At 44.1% G+C, this 18,356-nt stretch overlaps 1 protein-coding gene across 1 annotated transcript in view; it reads left to right on the forward strand.

The window, feature by feature from the left end:
* The window catches only part of ebf1a (EBF transcription factor 1a), a 461,222-nt gene that overhangs the window by 284,555 nt on the left and 158,311 nt on the right, over positions 1 to 18,356 (forward strand). The window contains 1 exon segment of the mRNA XM_043703973.2: positions 17,622 to 17,752. Coding sequence (XP_043559908.2) covers positions 17,622 to 17,752 — 131 coding nt within the window.

The following is an 18,356-nucleotide window of genomic DNA, read 5'->3' on the forward strand; positions in this document are numbered from 1 at the left end:
TCATGGAGTCTACTCCACCATTCAATTATTCCCTTACTGATTAAAAATCTGTCTATCTGAGCCTTGAATATGCTTAACATCCCAGGTAAGGGAGAGTGACTGGTAATTGAAAGGCTGTGTGGCTCAGTGGCAAATCAAATGCCACTTCCTTGCTTCAGAGAAAAGATTTATTAAATGCAAAGAATACAAGTGCTTTTGCTGATAGAACATTCAGAGTAATAAACTCCCATGCACAGTTATAATGAAAAAATTCAACATAATTCTTGGGAAAATGAGCCGCTGGACTCCCCCAGGAATGGACCTTTAATTTTGACCCTCAACATTTGGGCTATCTTTTCAGGCTTGATTTGATTGGATGGAAGAATAGGTTTGAGGGGCTGAATGGCTGACCCCTGGATAGATTTTAACGAGCTTCTTAAAGGAGGAAAGGGTGGGCGTGACGGAGAGGTGTAGGAAGTGATCCCAATGTTTAGTGGCTCCGCAGTTGAAGGCATAACCTCCAGTGATGGGCTGTAGAAACTTGTAGATGTTTGCTAGGCCGGAATTGGAGGAATTCTGGGATCACGGAGAGCTGTAGTGCTGGAAGAGATCAAAAACATTGAGCGAGATTTGAAAACAAGAATGAAAATCTTAACTTCGAGATGTCTCTGGACTGTCTGGCCAACATGACACATCCAGCACAAGGGGTGACAGATAAACAAATCTTTGTGCTAATCACACTATGATTAGTGTTGATGTGTAGAGGCATTGTGATTAACATCTTGCCCCGTGTCTGGGCTGGTCTCGAGTTGTCAACATTTTTGAGGCTTTCATAAAGCTTTTGGCCAGCTTTTGCCAATTCCTTTCCTCTAAAAGAATTTGTCTTCATGTTCATCAATATTTTTAACCAACCCATTTAGGCTTGTTATGGTACACCTCTGGAGCAGATGAGACTTAGACCCAGGCCTTCTAACTGAGAGGGAGGGTCACTACCATGTGCCACAATAGCCTGTTGCTAGTTGTCCAATTGTATCGAGTTGTTACTGGTGAGCTCAATTTCACCCTCACCTGAAATCCTAAATCCTCTGCAGCAGGAAGCCAGTGGCTAGTCAAAAGCTATTCTGGCTGATTCCTTTTCACTTGATAACCCAGGTACTCGGAGGTCAATTGTTGTTGATCCAGTGACAAAGCCAGGAATCAAGACACTGACCTTATGGTCTTCGGAGTTTCCTCCGGTCCGTTTCGAGTGTGCAATGCCTCACAGAGCTGTCAAGAGAGTTTACTGATGGTGAAACAATCCCTGGCATTATCAGTAGCAGGGGCTGGAAAGAAAAATGATGTTTGCAGAGGGTGAAGCAACCTCAGGGACGGGAAGAGTTTAAAACTCGCTTCTGTACTGTGCAAAGTGGGTGGAGAGAACACTGTTAGCCCAAAAGGACGAAAGGCAGCGGAGTGAAAATGAGATGCACCCCACCCGGCTTTTCCCAAATGATTAATTTGAGCCGATTGCACACCCAGACGTTAGTGACATTCAGTACTATGCCAACCTGTCTTGCCCAGTTCCTTGTGTTCATTTGGCCTCCGCTGCACTGTATAGAATGCTGTTGTCCTGGTGGTTCTGATCCCCCCCCCCACGCTTCCAGTACTGGGATGGCACATATTTTCTTTTATTTATTCCTGGGATTTGAACATTGCTGGTTACACCGTCTGGAATCAGACTCAAGAAGGGTGTGACCAGCTGTCTTCAAGAATCATAGAATCCCTACAGTGTGGAAACAGGCCCTTCGGCCCAACAAGTCCACACCGACCCTCCGAAGAGTAACCCACCCGGACCCATTCGTCTACATTTCCCCCAGACGAATGCACCTAACCTACACATCCCTGAACACTATGGGCAATGTAGCATGGCCAATTCTCCTAACCTGCCCATCTTTGGACTGTGGGAGGTTACCCACAGTCAATATCCCAGTACTCCCTTCCCAGCAGCACACCTGAACCAGATGCAGTGCAATAGTCCACAATGACACGGGGAGAATGTGCAAACTCCTTAGGCTTAGTGGACTGCTGCACTGCATCTGGATCAGGTGTGCTGCTGGGAAGGGAGTTCTGGCCTGTTGACCCAGCAATAGATCGGTGGTATGGCTCCAAGTCAGGATGATGTGTTTGCTGTGCAGTGGGTTCATTTATTGAGCAAAGGCTGGACCCAGAACATGAGGATCGGGTAACGCAGGGGGCCTCAGTTCAAACTATTTCCCTCCCCAGGCGGAGTCAGCATTTTCAGTTGAGGGGATGAATGAAAGAGGAAGGTGGTTCTGACTGTAGTGTGGCTGTGGAAGAGTTAACATCTAAAAAAGATGCATAATGTAGCCTCAGTGTTAGTGTATAATAATATATACTGGCTGCAAATTGGAAAGTAGCTGTAAGTATCTTAAACAGGACGTTATAGAGATTTCAGTTTTATTAGCTTTGGCACAGACCCTCTGAAAAGCAGCAAAGAGGGTTACTGTGGGATTCATTTTCTTTACCACATCTAGCTTTCTCCCGATGGAGCATAATATTATTCTGTGCACAGTCTGTGTGCAGGAACCACAGAAACCTCGATCTGAAGTCCCTACAGTTGGGAGACATGGAACTGTGAGGCCCTGTGCAAACAGATGCACCAAAAGGGAGACCATTCTCTCTCAATTAAAATACTTTCTCAGGATGGTTCTGAATTGGTGGAGCAACTCCTCTTTCTCCTCCCGAATCTGCGTCACTCCCTCCATCTACCGTGTCCTGATATCAAGGCCATTTGCATCTTCCCATCCCACCTTATTCTTGGGTCTTTCAGGCTTTTCCTTCCTCTTGTGTATCAAAGACGTGTCCCATTTTCACCAGGCTTCCCTCCCCTTCCTCTTTCCCCTCAGTAACCTCTGTACAATGGACCTTCCACATTGCTGAAGGATGACTTTTGACATGCCATGGCGGTGTGGGCTGGGGAAAGGTGGTTGCTGTATTCTGTGTTCAGGATCTCTGGTCATGTAAAGGGTCTGGAGGGGTGAGTGGTTAATGTCAGGTACAGGTTGTGTTAAGTTGGTAACAAGACTGAAGGCTTAAATCTCGGAGATTCAGTGGGCGATTCATAAATGATTTGTTTGGAATGCAAATCCCATATTTCTAAAGGGAGCACCTTCCCAATCTATCAATGAATGCAGGAAGCTTTTGTTCCCATATGGATGAAAATAAAAACAATAACATCTCTTGTAATTGGGGAGAGATATTTAAATCAAATTTCTGTTAGAAACTCAAAGGATTAAAAGAGCATGATTGCACATTGGGATTCTAAGGTACAAAGATTTTTTTTTCCCGAAATAAATAAGGCAAGAAGTGCTGCCATAATAATAAAGCCTTGTCTGTTGTGATGTGCAGGCAGTGGGGACAGAAGCTGCATTTGTGGTTGTTGGATCGTGGTGTACGCAGGCTCTAGGGAAAGAACAGATGGAACAGAGGGAGCCACAAAGGTCTAATCCTATCAGATGGAGCCTCTTCCTACCATCTGGATAATCCACGCACAATTTCAAACCTTGTGAAGGATTCGACTTTGGCCAGGCTTAGTCTTTGGAACAGTTCTGCGTCACTCCTTGCATCTTTTCAGTCTCAGATTTTATAAAGCCAAATTATCCCCCTTACAAATTGGCATTAAGGCTACCAACTTGCTCAGTTGAGAGAGAAAAAGTGAAAACGAAGAGAAATGATTTTCTTCAAATCGCCTTGCGTTTGTGCCTTTCGGAAAGCGGACTGTAGTATTCTTGAGGGAATTGATGTATGTTTACACGTGATGTAGTTGTTTGCTCCTCTGCCGCCTTTCGGGTTAAACACAGGGATTTTGCTCCCCCCACCCTCCCGCACTTCCTTAAGAGGTGCGGGTACTAATTCCTGGTGGGATTATGGTTCCTGCAGGTACGTCATGTCAAAGCTAAAGCACTGAGTACAGGCAACCTTTTCAAATGAGGATTTCAAATCAACTCCGATCCTGTCCTTGCTGCGCTTTTAGGCTGGATGATGATTTTTCTTTAGTTCTGTTTGCTAGGAGATACTGCTGATTTAAAACAAATATTTGCTGTTATAAATCACATAGACAATGTCCTGTTAATGTGCAATCATGATACAGATAGTAATCAGATTGTAACCTCAGTTAAACAAAAACTTGTTTTGAGGTGAGTAATGTGCAACGATCCCCAATCCAATTAAAGTTACTTTTTTGAGGCCAGGCTCTGTTTGCAGTGTAACGTGCAGGGTTAGTTGTAGTGGGGGAAGCTCCTCATTTTTAGATAATCTTCAACTGGTATCACTTTAACAGAAAAGGCCCCTCAGATTATCCCGTTGAGGGTAATGAGATCTTCTAAGAAACCTGTTCAGAGATGTATTTACACACCTTGGGAGCATGCAGGACTTGAAGCAGGGACTTCCCAGATCAGAGGTAGGGACATTATCACTGCACTACATGAGCCCTCTCCATTGAGGGTAATTACAGTGGTCACAGATACTACCTAGTTGAAGCTCTGTCCTTGTGGTGTTGGATAGCTTCCACGTGTGAAAGCACGCTAAGAGCAGTACTGCGCTTGGCAATGATGCACCCCACAGCTGAATAGCATTTGGCACTTGACCTCAAAGCTTCCACATGAAGGATGGCCACTGGGCCAGTCCCCACAGCTGGATCTGCACATCAGGAATCAGCATCGGCATCGGGGGGGGGGGGGGGGGGAGAGTGAAATTGGGAGAAGAATGACAAACATCTCAAGGCTGTGAGCACTCAGAGTCCTCCAGGGACCCTTACCTCATATTACGTAGTCGGTATAATCTGGCCCAGGTGCTGCTCTGCACAATCCTATTGAATAATTCAAGCATTATTGTGTGATGTGAGTGTGTCTAAAACCATTAACATCAAGACTGATCATTAGCCTGACAATGACTAATTTAAAAAAAAAGTCCCCCACCTTATTAAAACAAAAATAGTGAATATTTATACAGCTGATCCTTTCCAATTAGGACCAGATGTAGTTCAGGGAGCTGCAGCTGTCAATTCTTGTCCTGAATGTTTTTGCCATTCCCAGTCTATCACCTTATATCCTATTCCAATCACTATATATACATATTCTAGCCTTACAGCATGGCGGCACACCCCATCTCATTCTGCTGTAAGCCTCATCACTCGATGCCATCCCATTCCAGCACTCTGCAGCTGATCCCTCCCTTGGCATGTCAACATCATTCTGCTAGGCCAGCTCACCCCTTGCCTTCTCCACTCGATCTCACCCCATGCCCTTGCTGCAGGCTTTATCCTCTCCTGCTGCTGATGCCAAGCTTGCTGGAAAATATGCCTTCAGATGTACAAGATAGGACTTGGCTCATCTTTGGTGGATCCCATGGTCAAAAGGCCCAACGCTCACTATTCAGACTAACAGATGAGTCCATCGGGGAACTATGTCAGGTGCTGTCAGGAGAATGCATGGGGTACTGAATCGGTGTTGGGGATCAGCTTGGAGATGAAGTTAAGGCACACAGTTACATTGAGGTGAACGATACTATCACTGATGTGGATTCCTCTCATGTTCCAGCACGCACACCAGAAAAAGGGGCTACCTGGACTGAGTTTACATGATAACTCCTACGTCCTCCTACGTTGGTCCTCCTACGTTATTTTAGACCTTCCCATTTTGAGATACCACCGTCAATAGCAAGTATTCCCAGTCACTTGAACTCTGGGTGCAAGAGAGTCCTTCAGTCTTGGAAGAGCATTGGTTTCCCCCTTTAGAGTGACAAATTGGAAGTGTTGTTCCATGCCGTTGCACCTCTGACCATGAGGAACTGGGTTGAGGTGGCTTGCACCCATTTCAAACAGTGCCCAGCCCTCAGATGTGAACTGATAGAAATGTATGAGATGCTGAGGGGTCTTGGCAGCAGACATGTGAGGAGTATGCTTCCTCCAATGGGAGAATCTAAAACCAGAAGTTGATAACTCGAAGGAGGTTAGACTATTTTGTTTTCTCTGAAGGTTGAGAGTTCTAGAAACTCTCTTCCTGAAAAGGTGTTGGAATCAGCGCTCTTGAATATTTTTATGGCGGAGCTTGGATAGATTTTTGATAAGCAAAGGGCTGAAAGACTATCAGAGGGAGGTGAGAAGGGGAATTACAATCATGTCAGCCCTGAACAGGACCCGGCTAGACAGGCCTAATGACCTACTGCTAATTTGCATGCTTATTAAAAAAAAGAAGAGAACTAGCTCTTCTTATGGGATCAGAGCTGGGTTCAAACCTGTATTCCAAAGATGAAAGGTCCAGTATCTAACCTACGTATCCCCTCACCAGTCTCCCGAAAGGCCAAACCAAATCTCCACTCTCTTCTGTCGACTAACAGAAGACTGGGTTTTCACATTAGTGAGCAGCATTTATTTTACATTATTGAGTACATTTTGAGATTTCTGTGCAGGTGACTGCATGGGCGAGCACATGTATCTTTCTCACAAAGAGGAAGAAATGAAGAGTGTGCGAAACACTTTTCACACCCTCACCCTTTTGCCTGCCCCAGCTTCTCATGCCTCGGTAAAAACGGTCAATGAGATTATAGAAACCTTCAATCAGAAAGTCTCAGTTTAGGTCTGGAGCTTTCTCTCTAAGATGAGATCCCGTTCCAAGGTTAAACACTGAAAATCTGGGGATGTGAAGCAGGGAACAGCTGCCCTTGGGCAGCAGACGGGTCAGATGCTTGCAGAATCAGCAAAGAGAATCTGCTGAGGTGCTCCTTAGTTTTCTGTAGGCGCTGACTGATCTGATGTGCCTTTCCAGAAATTCGGACAGTGTTCGAGATTGCCACTCATTGAAAATAACTGTCGGGTCAGGGCTGCTCAAAGAAGCAATAGTACTTGGAGAATTGGGGGCACCAAATTGAACATAGAACATTACAGCACAGTACAGGCCTTTCGGCCCTCGATGTTGTGCCGACCTGTGGAACCAATCTGAAGCCCATCTAATCTACACTATTCCATTTTCATCCATATGTTTATCCAATGACTATTTAAATGCCGCTAAAGTCGACGAGTCTTCTACTATTGCAGGCAGGGATTTCCACGCCCTTATGAGTCTCTGAGTAAAGAACCTTCCTCTGACATCTGTCCTATATCTATAACCCCTCAGTTTAAAGCTATGTCCCCTTATGCTAGCCATCACCATTTGAGGAAAAAAGCTCTCACTGTCCACCCCATCTAATCCTCTGATCTTCTTGTATGTCTCTCATAAGTCGTTTCTTAATCTCCTTCTCTCTAACAATAACAGCCTCAAGCCCCTCAGTCTTTCCTATAAGACCTTCCCTCCATATCAGGCAACATTCTGGTAAATCTCCACTGTATCCCTTCCAGTGCCTTCACATCCTTCCTGTAATGCAGTGACCAGAACTGTATGCAATAAATTCGTGTGGAATTTGCTTACATTGAAAATTGAGATTTTCTGTCCGAGATCACATGCTCTTTGTTACCATCATGGCTTTCGTGAAACAAAAAAGGTCAAGGCAGGATTCCATCATGCCTGTCTAACTGATCTTGTAGCTGCTGGAACATGCCACATGTCTGTGCAAATGTCTGGTAGCGACGTGAATAAGCTCACCTGTGATGCCCCTTCCCCCTGCCTGTGAATTGTGGCATCCTGTTGGATAGAAGAATGCCATTCAGCCCATCGTGACTGTGCTGACTGTTTGAATATCCAATTAATCTCGCTTCCCCCCCCTCGCACATCTGCTTTCCCCCTGTAACCCTGAAAGCATCTCTTTTTTCAAGCATTTATGCAATCCCTCTTGGGATTGTCTGAACTTGCTACTTCAAAAGAAAACCCTCACCATAAATATTTCGCCTCCCTACAGTGCTCTTTTGGCCTATTGTTTTGAATTTGTTCCATAGAACATAGAACATCCAACATAGAACATAGAAGAATACAGCGCAGTACAGGCCCTTCGGCCCTCGATGTTGCGCCGATCCAAGCCCACCTAACCTAAACTAGCCCACTATCCTCCATATGCCTATCCAATGGCCGCTTAAATGCCCATAATGAGGGAGAGTCCACCACTGCTACTGGCAGGGCATTCCATGAACTCACGACTCGCTGAGTAAAGAACCTACCCCTAACATCTGTCCTATACCTACACCCCCTTAATTTAAAGCTATGCCCCCTTGTAATAGCTGACTCCATACGTGGAAAAAGATTCTCACTGTCGACCCTATCTAAATCCCTAATCCCTCTGGTTTCTGAGCCTCCTGCCAGTGGAAACAGACACATTTTAACTTTGAGCATCTCTCCGTGGTTCTCTGCATGAAACATGAGAGATTCACTACCGAAAGCCCTCATCCTGGTACCTTTTGGCAAACCCACGTAGCATCTGGACTGAAGCCCGGTTCCTGTCATGAGTACTTGGCATTTCCTGTCCCCTCTCACTTTCCTCATTGGCTGGAGCAGTCTGCATTGGTATTCGATGTTGGGGCACTGTTAAGTTACCACTTGGGGAAGGAATGGTGTGAATGATGTGAAATCTGCCTCTTGGCATGGACCGGCACTGAATTGGCAAAAGTGAGGACTGCAGATGCTGGAGATCAGAGCCAAAAAAAGTGTGGTGCTGGAAAAGCACAGTAGGTCAGGCAGCATCCGAGGAGCAGGAGAGTCGATGTTTCGGGCATAAGCCCTTCATCAGGAATCCCCAACCAAACCAAAAATGAAATTGAAAGAAAATTCCAGTCCTCTCTAGATTCCTGAGGAAAGGAGATTGCCTCTGCTGACTGGGAGACATTTCAGAGTGGAGCGACTGTGCTGATTTCCTTGCCCCAGCCTGGAATGCTGACAGTAGTTTGCTAAACCTGCCTTTACCCCATTGGCAGGCCACACTCTCACTCTAAAGGCTGTCACTCCCAGCGCATAGCCGATGCAAACAGAGAAGACTCTGGAGACAACACAGGGTTAAAAAAGAGTCCCGGGTGACATCATGTCGACAGATGAAATTGGATGTAAAATGTATTCTCTGGGCTCAATGCTTAGACCCTCCCCCCACCTCTCTCTCATTTTGTGTGCAGGAAAATTGGAATTCTAGTAATTAGACCCTGACTTACAGAAACGGCATTAGGATTTCGAGTCAAAGTTCAACATCCCGAAATGAAATTTAAACCAATTAATCTGTTAGATTTTTATCGCTCCTCCATGTTTTCCCAGCAATTCCCTCAGTGCTTGGCCTTTGATCGACTCAGATCAGTCTTGCAAGAGTCCTGATTGTCTGCCTAGTGCTTCAAAGCTTGAGATGACATTTACACCACACTCATAAAACAATCAAATTTGCAAAGCTTTTAAACAACTGGGGCATAGTTATATTTAATAAAAGCCTGTCTATAATAACCTGAATTAGCATTTTATGCCATGTAATACCTCTGAGAGCACAGGATTTTATGGAGCCATGTATTGTTGAGGCCATCTTTCCAATAGGAAAGATTATCTAAATGACAGTCTGTGATTTAACCCTCAAGCATCTTGAGTACTTTCATGTATTTCCAGCCTGCAAAATGACACAGTGTTCTCATTGATCCTGTGGTTGCACTGCTGTGTTACTCCTTCATCCTCTTCACCCCATTCTAACCTCAAAATCACACGAGCCATGTGTCTGTGGTGTGCCTCTAAAGGGTCTTTGCTGTTCATGCACATTGTCTTTGGCCACACCTTTCTGATATATTATAGCATAGATTCCCAGCTACTTAGGCCTGTACTTTTAAGACAGTTACATGACATTATGACACTTGCTGTTCCAGTCTAAAGGTGCAACACTCTGTGCATCGTAGTCAGTACCACGTCTTTAATCAGTCAGTCAGTTGTGCATTGTACAATAACACCAGTAAGCACAGAACCCAAATTGTCTGTGTAAATCTGTGAAATCATAGCTTTGTAAATAGTTAGTGTTGTAAATAAGTTTCAAGAAATCTGACTCAATAGACCTCCAACTATCTGTGTTCCATTACATGGGCTCATGTATTATAAACCACAAATAGCATCTTTTTTTTTCTTTGCTCATAAACATGTGGTGAAAAGCTGTAAGCTGCATCATTGCACTAATTCCAGTAGTTTTCCCGGTCAGCTTCACTCTCCCTGTCTGATAAATGGTTTGCAAACCAACTGTGCGCAAAGACAGTGCCCAACTAATCACTATTCTGATGGATTGATGCATTTTATATTTCAGTTTAGTTAAGTGCAGTGTGTTTGGTAACTTTGCAATGTAGCCAGGAGATAAATTGTACTGTGGTTGCAGCCTCCAGACCGAACGTTAGTATGTTGCAAAAGTGAGATTAATGAGATGCAAAATCATACAAGTGTATGACATTAACTTTTTTAACTTCATACAAGTGTATGACATTAATATATTAAAAGTCCTGCATGTGCTTCCTGTAGGTGTTACACCACATGCCACCGTTAGGCTGCCATACACTAGATGCCACACTTTAGCATATCTTAACTCTCACCATGTTTGTGAAGCATTTCAGAGGTAAATGTAATTGGCAGACGAGACTCTATACTTTTCCCATCATACTCTTCCAAGAGTGACTCCTGTTGTATCATCCAAAGTACATCAAGGGACCCAAACAGGGGCTCAGCTAGTTTTTTTATACACATGCTCCCAGATGAGAACGTGATGTATACAGTTTGGAACAGCCACATTATGGAGAAAGGAAATATTCAGGAGGCCTGTCAGTATCCGTGAGGAGAGAATCAGTGCTACCGTTTCAAGCTGAATATGATCCTTCTGAAGAGAAAGTTCTGCACAGATGCTGTGAGACCTGCTGAGTTACTCCGGCATGTTTTATTTCAGGTTTCCAGCATCCGCTGTACTTTCCTTTTATTTTGCAAGGTCCCCCTGTTTGAGCCAAACTGAGATGGCTGCCTAGGCCCCACAACTTGCTTTAGACTAAGTGCCTGGAGAAAGCAAATCCATGAGGTGACTTCAACATTATCGTCATATAATCCCTGCAGTATGGAAACAGGCCACTCAACCCATCGAGTCCACAACGACCCTCTGAAGCACACCCCATCCAGACCCATCCCTGTACCATATAATCCTACATTCCCAATGGCTCACGCACCTACACTACACATTCTTGAACGCTATGGCTAATTTAGCATGGCCAGTCCACTTAACCTGCACATCTTTGAACTGTGGGAGGAAACCAGAGCGCCCAGCAGACAATGTGCAAACTCCACACAGACAGTTGCCCTGGCACTGTGAGGCAGTAGTGCTAACCACTGAGCCACTGTGTGCCCAACATGCAGGACTGGAACAAGAGAATGCAGGTTGAAATGGGTAAACTACAAATTAAAGACCAAAGTCATGGAGTTCTTCACGCAAGGAACTACCAACATACGGATTGTACATTGAGATAGTTTGGAACTAATTAGATATTGCAATGAGTTTAAAGAATAATTCGTGGCATGTAGGCCAACACTTACTGCCCATTTCTAATGCCCTGGAGAGGGTCGTGGTGAGCTACCTTCCTAAACTGTCCTAGCTTTTAAAATGTAGGTACACCCAGAGAGCTGTAAGGGAGCAAGTTCCAGGATTTTGGCCCAGCAACAGTAAAGGAGCAACAACGTATTTCCAAGTCAGGATGAGTTGCGTCTTGGAGAGGAATTTGTTGGTGGTGGCTTTGCCATGTATCTGCTGCCCTTGCCCTTCTCAATGTTAGAGGTTCAGAGGTGCTGTCTAAGAAGCCTGGATGAGTTGCTGGAGTGCATGTTGTAGATGGTATGCACTGCTGCTACTGAGCGTCGGTGGTGGAGGAAGCGAATGTTTGTCGATGTGGTGCCAATCAAATGGCTTCTTTGACCTGGATGGTGTCAAGTTTCTTGAGTGTTGTTGGAGCTGCCCCCATCCAGGCAAGTGAGGAGTATTCCATCACACTTGTGCTTTGTAGATGGTGGACAGGCTTTGGGGAGTCGAGGGGGTGAGTTACTCACTGCAGCATTCCCAGCTGCTAGTATGGAGTTGTAGCCAATGTATTTTTATGGCTAGTTCAGTTCAGTTTCTGATATTGGAGAGTTTAACTAAAAAGGTTAGCCAAGCATGATTTTAAACTTGTTTTTTATATCAGGAGTATCTATTCAAACTGAGCTGGAGTGACTAAGTGACTGAGATTAGCAGCAATCCAATGACTGCTTCAGTTATTGGTATCAATCGAGTCAAAAATTGCTTTTGGCAAACTGTATTCAGTAGATTTGCAACATCCGCCAGTGAAATTAGTTCTTTGTCATGATTCACCCGGTCTCTCAGACAGCATGAGAACACTCAGCCTGTACTTAGGTGTTAATAAAGTTGTCGTCGGGTTACACTTAGTGCCATGGTTGTGTAGCCAGTGAGAACACTATACCTTCCTGTACACAAGGCTCAAGTCTTTCTGCGGAGAGCTGAGCAGCCAAAATGAACTGATACCCAGGTCTTTAAAATGCCACATAAAATGAGGTCCTCTCTGATGATTGTAAAGGATACCATGGCACTACGTTTGAAGAAGAGACAGCACGTTCTCCCCCATGTCCTGGTTAATATTTATTCATCAACAAACTGCTCTAAAGGTGATAATCTGGTCATTATCTCACAGCTAGCTGTGCACAAATTGGCTGTTCCTTTCCAAAGTTTTAATAGTCGCTGCACGTCCAAGGTACTTAATTGGCTATAAATGCCTTGGCACATACTGAGATTGGGAGCGTGCTGTAGAAATCCAAGTCAGTCTTAGTTAAGAAGATTAGGATATAAGAATGTAGGTGCAGGCCATTCGGCCCTTCGAGCTTGCTCTGAAATTCAAATAGATCATGGCTGATTGGATTGTGATCTCAAGTCCACATTCCTGTCTGATTCCCCACCCCCTCCCCATTAACCCTTGACTCTTCTGTTTGTTAAAATTGTAATAGCCTTGAGTAATTTCAATGCCCCAGCCGCCACGGCTTTCAGATGATGACAGAAATAGGAGCCGGAGTGGGTTGAATGTGAATGGCCCTGGTCTTCTCCATTCAGTATTTTCCGACTTGACTCCACTTTCCTGTTTGCTTCTCCTCCACTGATTCCCTAATCTGTCCGTCCATATTGAATTAAGAAGCATCCACCATGCTGTGAAGTAGGTAGATCCAAAGATTCATGACTAGTTTGTCCTCACTTCTGTCCTGAATGATCGGCCTCTTCTCCTGAGAATGTGCCCATGCATTCTAGATTGTCCAGCCCGCAGACAGAACCCATCAGCATGTAGCCTGTCCTGTCCCTTCCAAACCTTGTGTGATTCAATGAGAAGACATCTCATTTATTCAAGCTTCAGTTTACTCGGTCTTGCATTGTTGGATGACCATCGTGTTTGGGATTAATTTGGTGAATATTTGCTGTACTGTCTCTAAAGCAAGTGTATCCTTCCGTCAATATATTATGCAACATTCACCTTCCCATTGAATTTTGTATGGTTAGCAAATATCCATATTTTCATGCAAGTTCTTAATGTAAGTTTTAGATGGTTGAGGCCCCAACGCTGAGCCCGGTGACACTTTCCTAGTTAAAACCTGCCAGCTTGAAAAATGAGACATTTATTTTTACTATTTTCTTCCTCTAACCAGTCCTCCATCTGTGCTGATATATCACTTCCATGAGTCTTTACCTTGTATTTGTACGGAACTTTACCAAATATTTTTAGAAATCCCAAGTATGTTGCATCAACTGGTTCCCCTTTATCTACCATGCTCGCTACATCCCCAAGAAAATTGTAATAAACTTGTCGAATGGATTTTTCATTTGCAAAAGTATATTGATTTTGTCTAAATGTTCAATGGTTTTCTAAATGCACTAGTGAGACTTATTTAATAATACTTGGCTTGTCAGCGAATATGGTACCAAAATTTGTGGTATAGTGGACAGTGAAGAAGGTTATCTCAGAATACAATGGGACCTTGATCAGATGGGCCAGAGGGCCAAGGAGTGGCAGATGGAGTTTAATTTAGATAAATATGAGATGTTGCGTTTTGGTAAGGCAGACCAGGGCAGGTTATCCTTAATTATACACTTAATGGTAGGGCTTAGGGAGTGTTGCCGAAAAAAGAGACCATGTGCATAGTTCCTTGAAAGTGGAGTCACTGGAAGACAGGGTGCTGAAGAAGGCATTTGAAATACTTGCCTTCATTGGTTAGTGTCTTGAGTACAGTATAGGAGTTGGGAAGTCATGTTGCGGCTGTACAGGGCATTGGTTAGTCCACTTCTAGAATACTGCGTTCACTTCAGGTCTCCCTGCTGTAAGAAAGATGAACTCGAAAGGGTTCAGAAAAGATTTATAAGGATGTTGCTGGGATTGGAGGGTTTGAGCAATAAGGAGAGGCTGAATCGGCTGGGGCGTTTTCCCCTGGAATGTTGCAGGCTGTGGGGTGACCTTCTAGAGGTTTGTAAAAACATAAGGGACATGGAGGTAGGGTAAATATCCAAGATCTTCTTTCCTAGGGTAGGGGAGTCTAAACCTAGAGGGTGAAGTTTTAAGATGAGAGGATAAAGATTTAAAATGGACCTGAGGGACAACTTTTTCACACAGAGGTTGGTGCGTGTTTAGAACAAATTGCCAGAGAAGGTGGTGGAGTTGCGTAAAATTGCAACATTTAAAAGGCAACTGGTTGGGTACGTGAATAAGAAGGGTTTAGAGGGATCTAGGCCAAATGCTGGCAAATTGGACTGAATCACTTTCAGGTATCTGGTCGGCATGGATAGATTGGACCAAAGGTTCTGTTTCCGTGCTGTACAGCTCTATCTCTCTAATATAATTGTGCCAGTTTTCCACCAGGCATGGTTAGGATAAAGTTCTTGTTTTTATCTCTGCTAGTTCTGCCCAGCCCTGCTGTTTGGGAACAGGGTGTGGTACAATTTAACATAGCCAATTCTTCACTATTCTTAACATGATGAAAATCCTATCTGGATACAGACACAGTGCCTTGACTAACTTGCATAATCTAAACAAATGCCTGGTTCCTTAGGACTAGCCGAATTATAATCCCACTGGAACATGAGTGAGTCTACAGTTTCACAGTGTGTTAAAGGAGCTGTACTAATATAAAAGCAGAGAGATGCCCTACATGTTTGAACATTGTGTCAGGAGCATGCCGACTGAGTTGATACTGAGACTTGGAAATTCATCTGGAAGAGTGGACTAGAGAAATACTTAGTCCAACAGCTGTCACAGGGTTACTGCTAGAATCAATTATTAGGGAGACTTAGAAACTACAATAGGATCAGGCAAAGTCAACATGGTTTTGTGAAATGGAAATTGTAATTAACTAATTGATTAGTATTCTCTGAGGGAGTAACAGAAAAGGTGGATAAAGGGGAACTTATTGATGTGATGAAGTTAGATTTCCAAAAGGGTTTTGATGAAGTGCTGAATCATAGTTTATATATCACAAAATAAATGTTCGTCATATTGAAGGTAGCATATTGGCATATCTAAAGGATTGGTTATCGAACAGCAAACAAAGAATTGAAATTATTTTTTGAGGAGTCGGCAACTTGTAACTAATGGAGTGCCACCAGGATCAGTGCTGGGGCCTCAACTATTTACAAACTTTGTCGGTGAAATGAATGTAGGGACGGAGTGTACGGTAGGTAGATTTGCTGATGATACCGAAATAGGTGGGAAAGTAAATAGTCAGGAGGAGTAGAGAATATGCAAAGTGCTGTAGACAGGTGAAGTGAATGGGGTAACATTTGGCAGATGGTGTACGTAACGTGGGAAAATGAAAACTTCTCCACTTCACAAGGAAGAATTGAAAATTCTGTTTTAATGGAGTGATATCGCACAGCTTAGTGATACAGTGGGATCTGGGTGTCCCGGTATCTGAATCACACATAGGTTCAGCAAGTTATGAAGAAGGCACGTAGAATGTTGGTCCTCTTTATGGAATGGAATGGGAATGTAATGATGTTGCTGTACCGGGCTTTGGTGAGATCAAGGTTAAAGTCACCATAGTCCTAGATGCCTGGCTGCTTCCTCATTAGAAAGGGAAGATTAGTGGTGATTTAACCTGAGGGTCACCACATCTCAAGTGAGGGGAGGGGCTGAGAGCGAGAGTCCTTCATGGTAACCTCAGCCGGTGTGAGAATTGAACCCAAACTGTTAGTGTCACTCTGCATTGCAAATCAACTAATCAAGCTCTTTGGTGAGACCATGTCTGAAGTACAGTAGTTTCCTCTTTTGATAAAGAATATATTTGCATCCAGACACGGATCACTCGATTCATTCCCGGGATGAAAAGCTTCCCTTTATGAAAAATGGTCTGTTTCCAGTGGAATTTAGAAGTATGAGAGGAGATCTTATGGAATCATGTAAGATCCTGAGGAACTTGGGAGGGCTGATACCTAAAGGATGTTTCCCCTTGTGGGAGGAGACCAGGTCAAGGGGCCACCGTTCAAACATGAGAGTTCTCCCTTTCGGAGAGAGTTGTGGTGGAACAAAATCTCGCGTTGCATTGCGGACTCCTCAGAAAGCACTGAAGGCTGGTTCGTTGAATTTATTCATGGCTGAGGTAGACTTTCCATAGATGAGGGAGTTCAGGATTATGGGGGCCAGTGAGGAAAGTAAAGTTGAGATCACAATCAGATGAGTTATGAGTTTCTTGAAGGAGTGAGTTGCTTACTTCTGCTCCTAAGACCCATGTTGCTTTGACTCAATCCATTTGCTCCTGGAATTAGAGGGGATACATTTGTCATTAGTCTCATTCCCATTCTGAAATTCTCAAGTCTTTTAAAACATTTTAAAACTTTGATCTTGGGTGATGACAACTTGAGGAAGGCTAGCGGTTCCAAAGGGATTGTCTGCCCTCTTGTTCCTTGCCCAGCTTACAGCAACACAACCAGTGGGGAACAGTAGAGCTGAATCCAGCTGTTCAATGTGGACCACATGCAAGCTTTCTCCGGTAGGGATTACCCCATGGGTGATCGGGAAATGAGTACCCACTGAATGCTCCACCTTCCCACCTCCTCAGACCCCAGAACTGGATGCAACGGTGATCGCTCAGCTCCCTTTGGATACGGGTACCCCAGCACCACATTACTCAAATACCAATCAACAGAAAATGTGACATCTCGTTTCCATCTCTTAGGAGTTTGCCAACTTCCCTTTCTACCCTTTCCCCTCTGTTTGATTCCAGCTGGTCCTGGAAATTGTGATTCAGTTAAGAATAAGAGAGCTCCTCTGAACCATGCACCAACATGATTTTGAACCCTACAACCCTGGTGGTTCCAGTTACACATTCACAGTAATATAATACTTACTCTTTATTAGCTTTTCTGCAGAGGGCATCGGTTCATCTTGGGCTTTTCCAATGGAAATTCCACTGAGTGTGGAATTAAGGTTAATTCATGGCTTTTGTTTGGACAAGAGTTAAGAGTTTAAGCCTAGCACCTTAATTATAGGGAATCACCAAAGCCTCATAACTAAAGCCCTGCTAAGATTTCTCACATCATTAGACTGCATTACATATTTTTTCTCCTGCGCGGTGACTTTAGGAATTGGTTGAAAGCCCCCTAATGTTTTTATGTTGAAGCTTGATTTTATTCTCCTTTCTTGTTCTCCCCTTCCTCAACAGCCACCCCTTGCATCAAAGCCATCAGTCCCAGTGAGGGCTGGACTACTGGAGGAGCCACTGTCATCATCATTGGAGATAATTTCTTTGACGGATTGCAAGTCATATTCGGCACCATGCTGGTCTGGAGTGAGGTACGTGAAGGAAATGCATATACCAGCAATTTAGTCGGGATCATTGGCTTCTGATCCTCTGCTGACTTAGGTTCCTAATATGAAAGCGAGAGTAATTCTGCAAGAATTGCCTCCAATAAATACATAGCTTGTCCGCCTGTGTCTGCTGCTAATGTGACAGTGATCATTATAAAGTTCAATGCAACTAAAGCCTCCAAGTGTTTCTTATTAGTGCTGTTCGAGTGATTGTTTCTCGATGCAGTGACAGCTTCTACATTTTAAGTTAAGTTCTCCCAAAGGCTCACTTGGAAGCAACTCTCTCTCTCTCACACACACACACACACACACACACACACACACTTCACACACACACAGAGGCAGCTCGGACAGTGGCACAGCAGGAGAAAAGATGTCAGCCGTTGGCAGAGTGGATGCTGTGCCATGGATATTGTGAAAGGGTTATACACCTTGAGCAGTGCACCTTCAATTTTGTTTCTTCCCCATTGTTTAATGGTTTATTTTTAGGTCTTCAAATGGTATAGCAGCAAAGGATATTATTCGTCCCATTGTACTTAGAGTCATAGAGGTGTACAGCATGGAAACAGACCCTTCGGCCCAACTCATC

This window comes from Chiloscyllium plagiosum, unplaced genomic scaffold (assembly GCF_037043375.1).
Source record: "Chiloscyllium plagiosum isolate Xiang-an unplaced genomic scaffold, Cpla_swu_hap1 HiC_scaffold_16, whole genome shotgun sequence".
NCBI lineage: Eukaryota > Metazoa > Chordata > Chondrichthyes > Orectolobiformes > Hemiscylliidae > Chiloscyllium > Chiloscyllium plagiosum.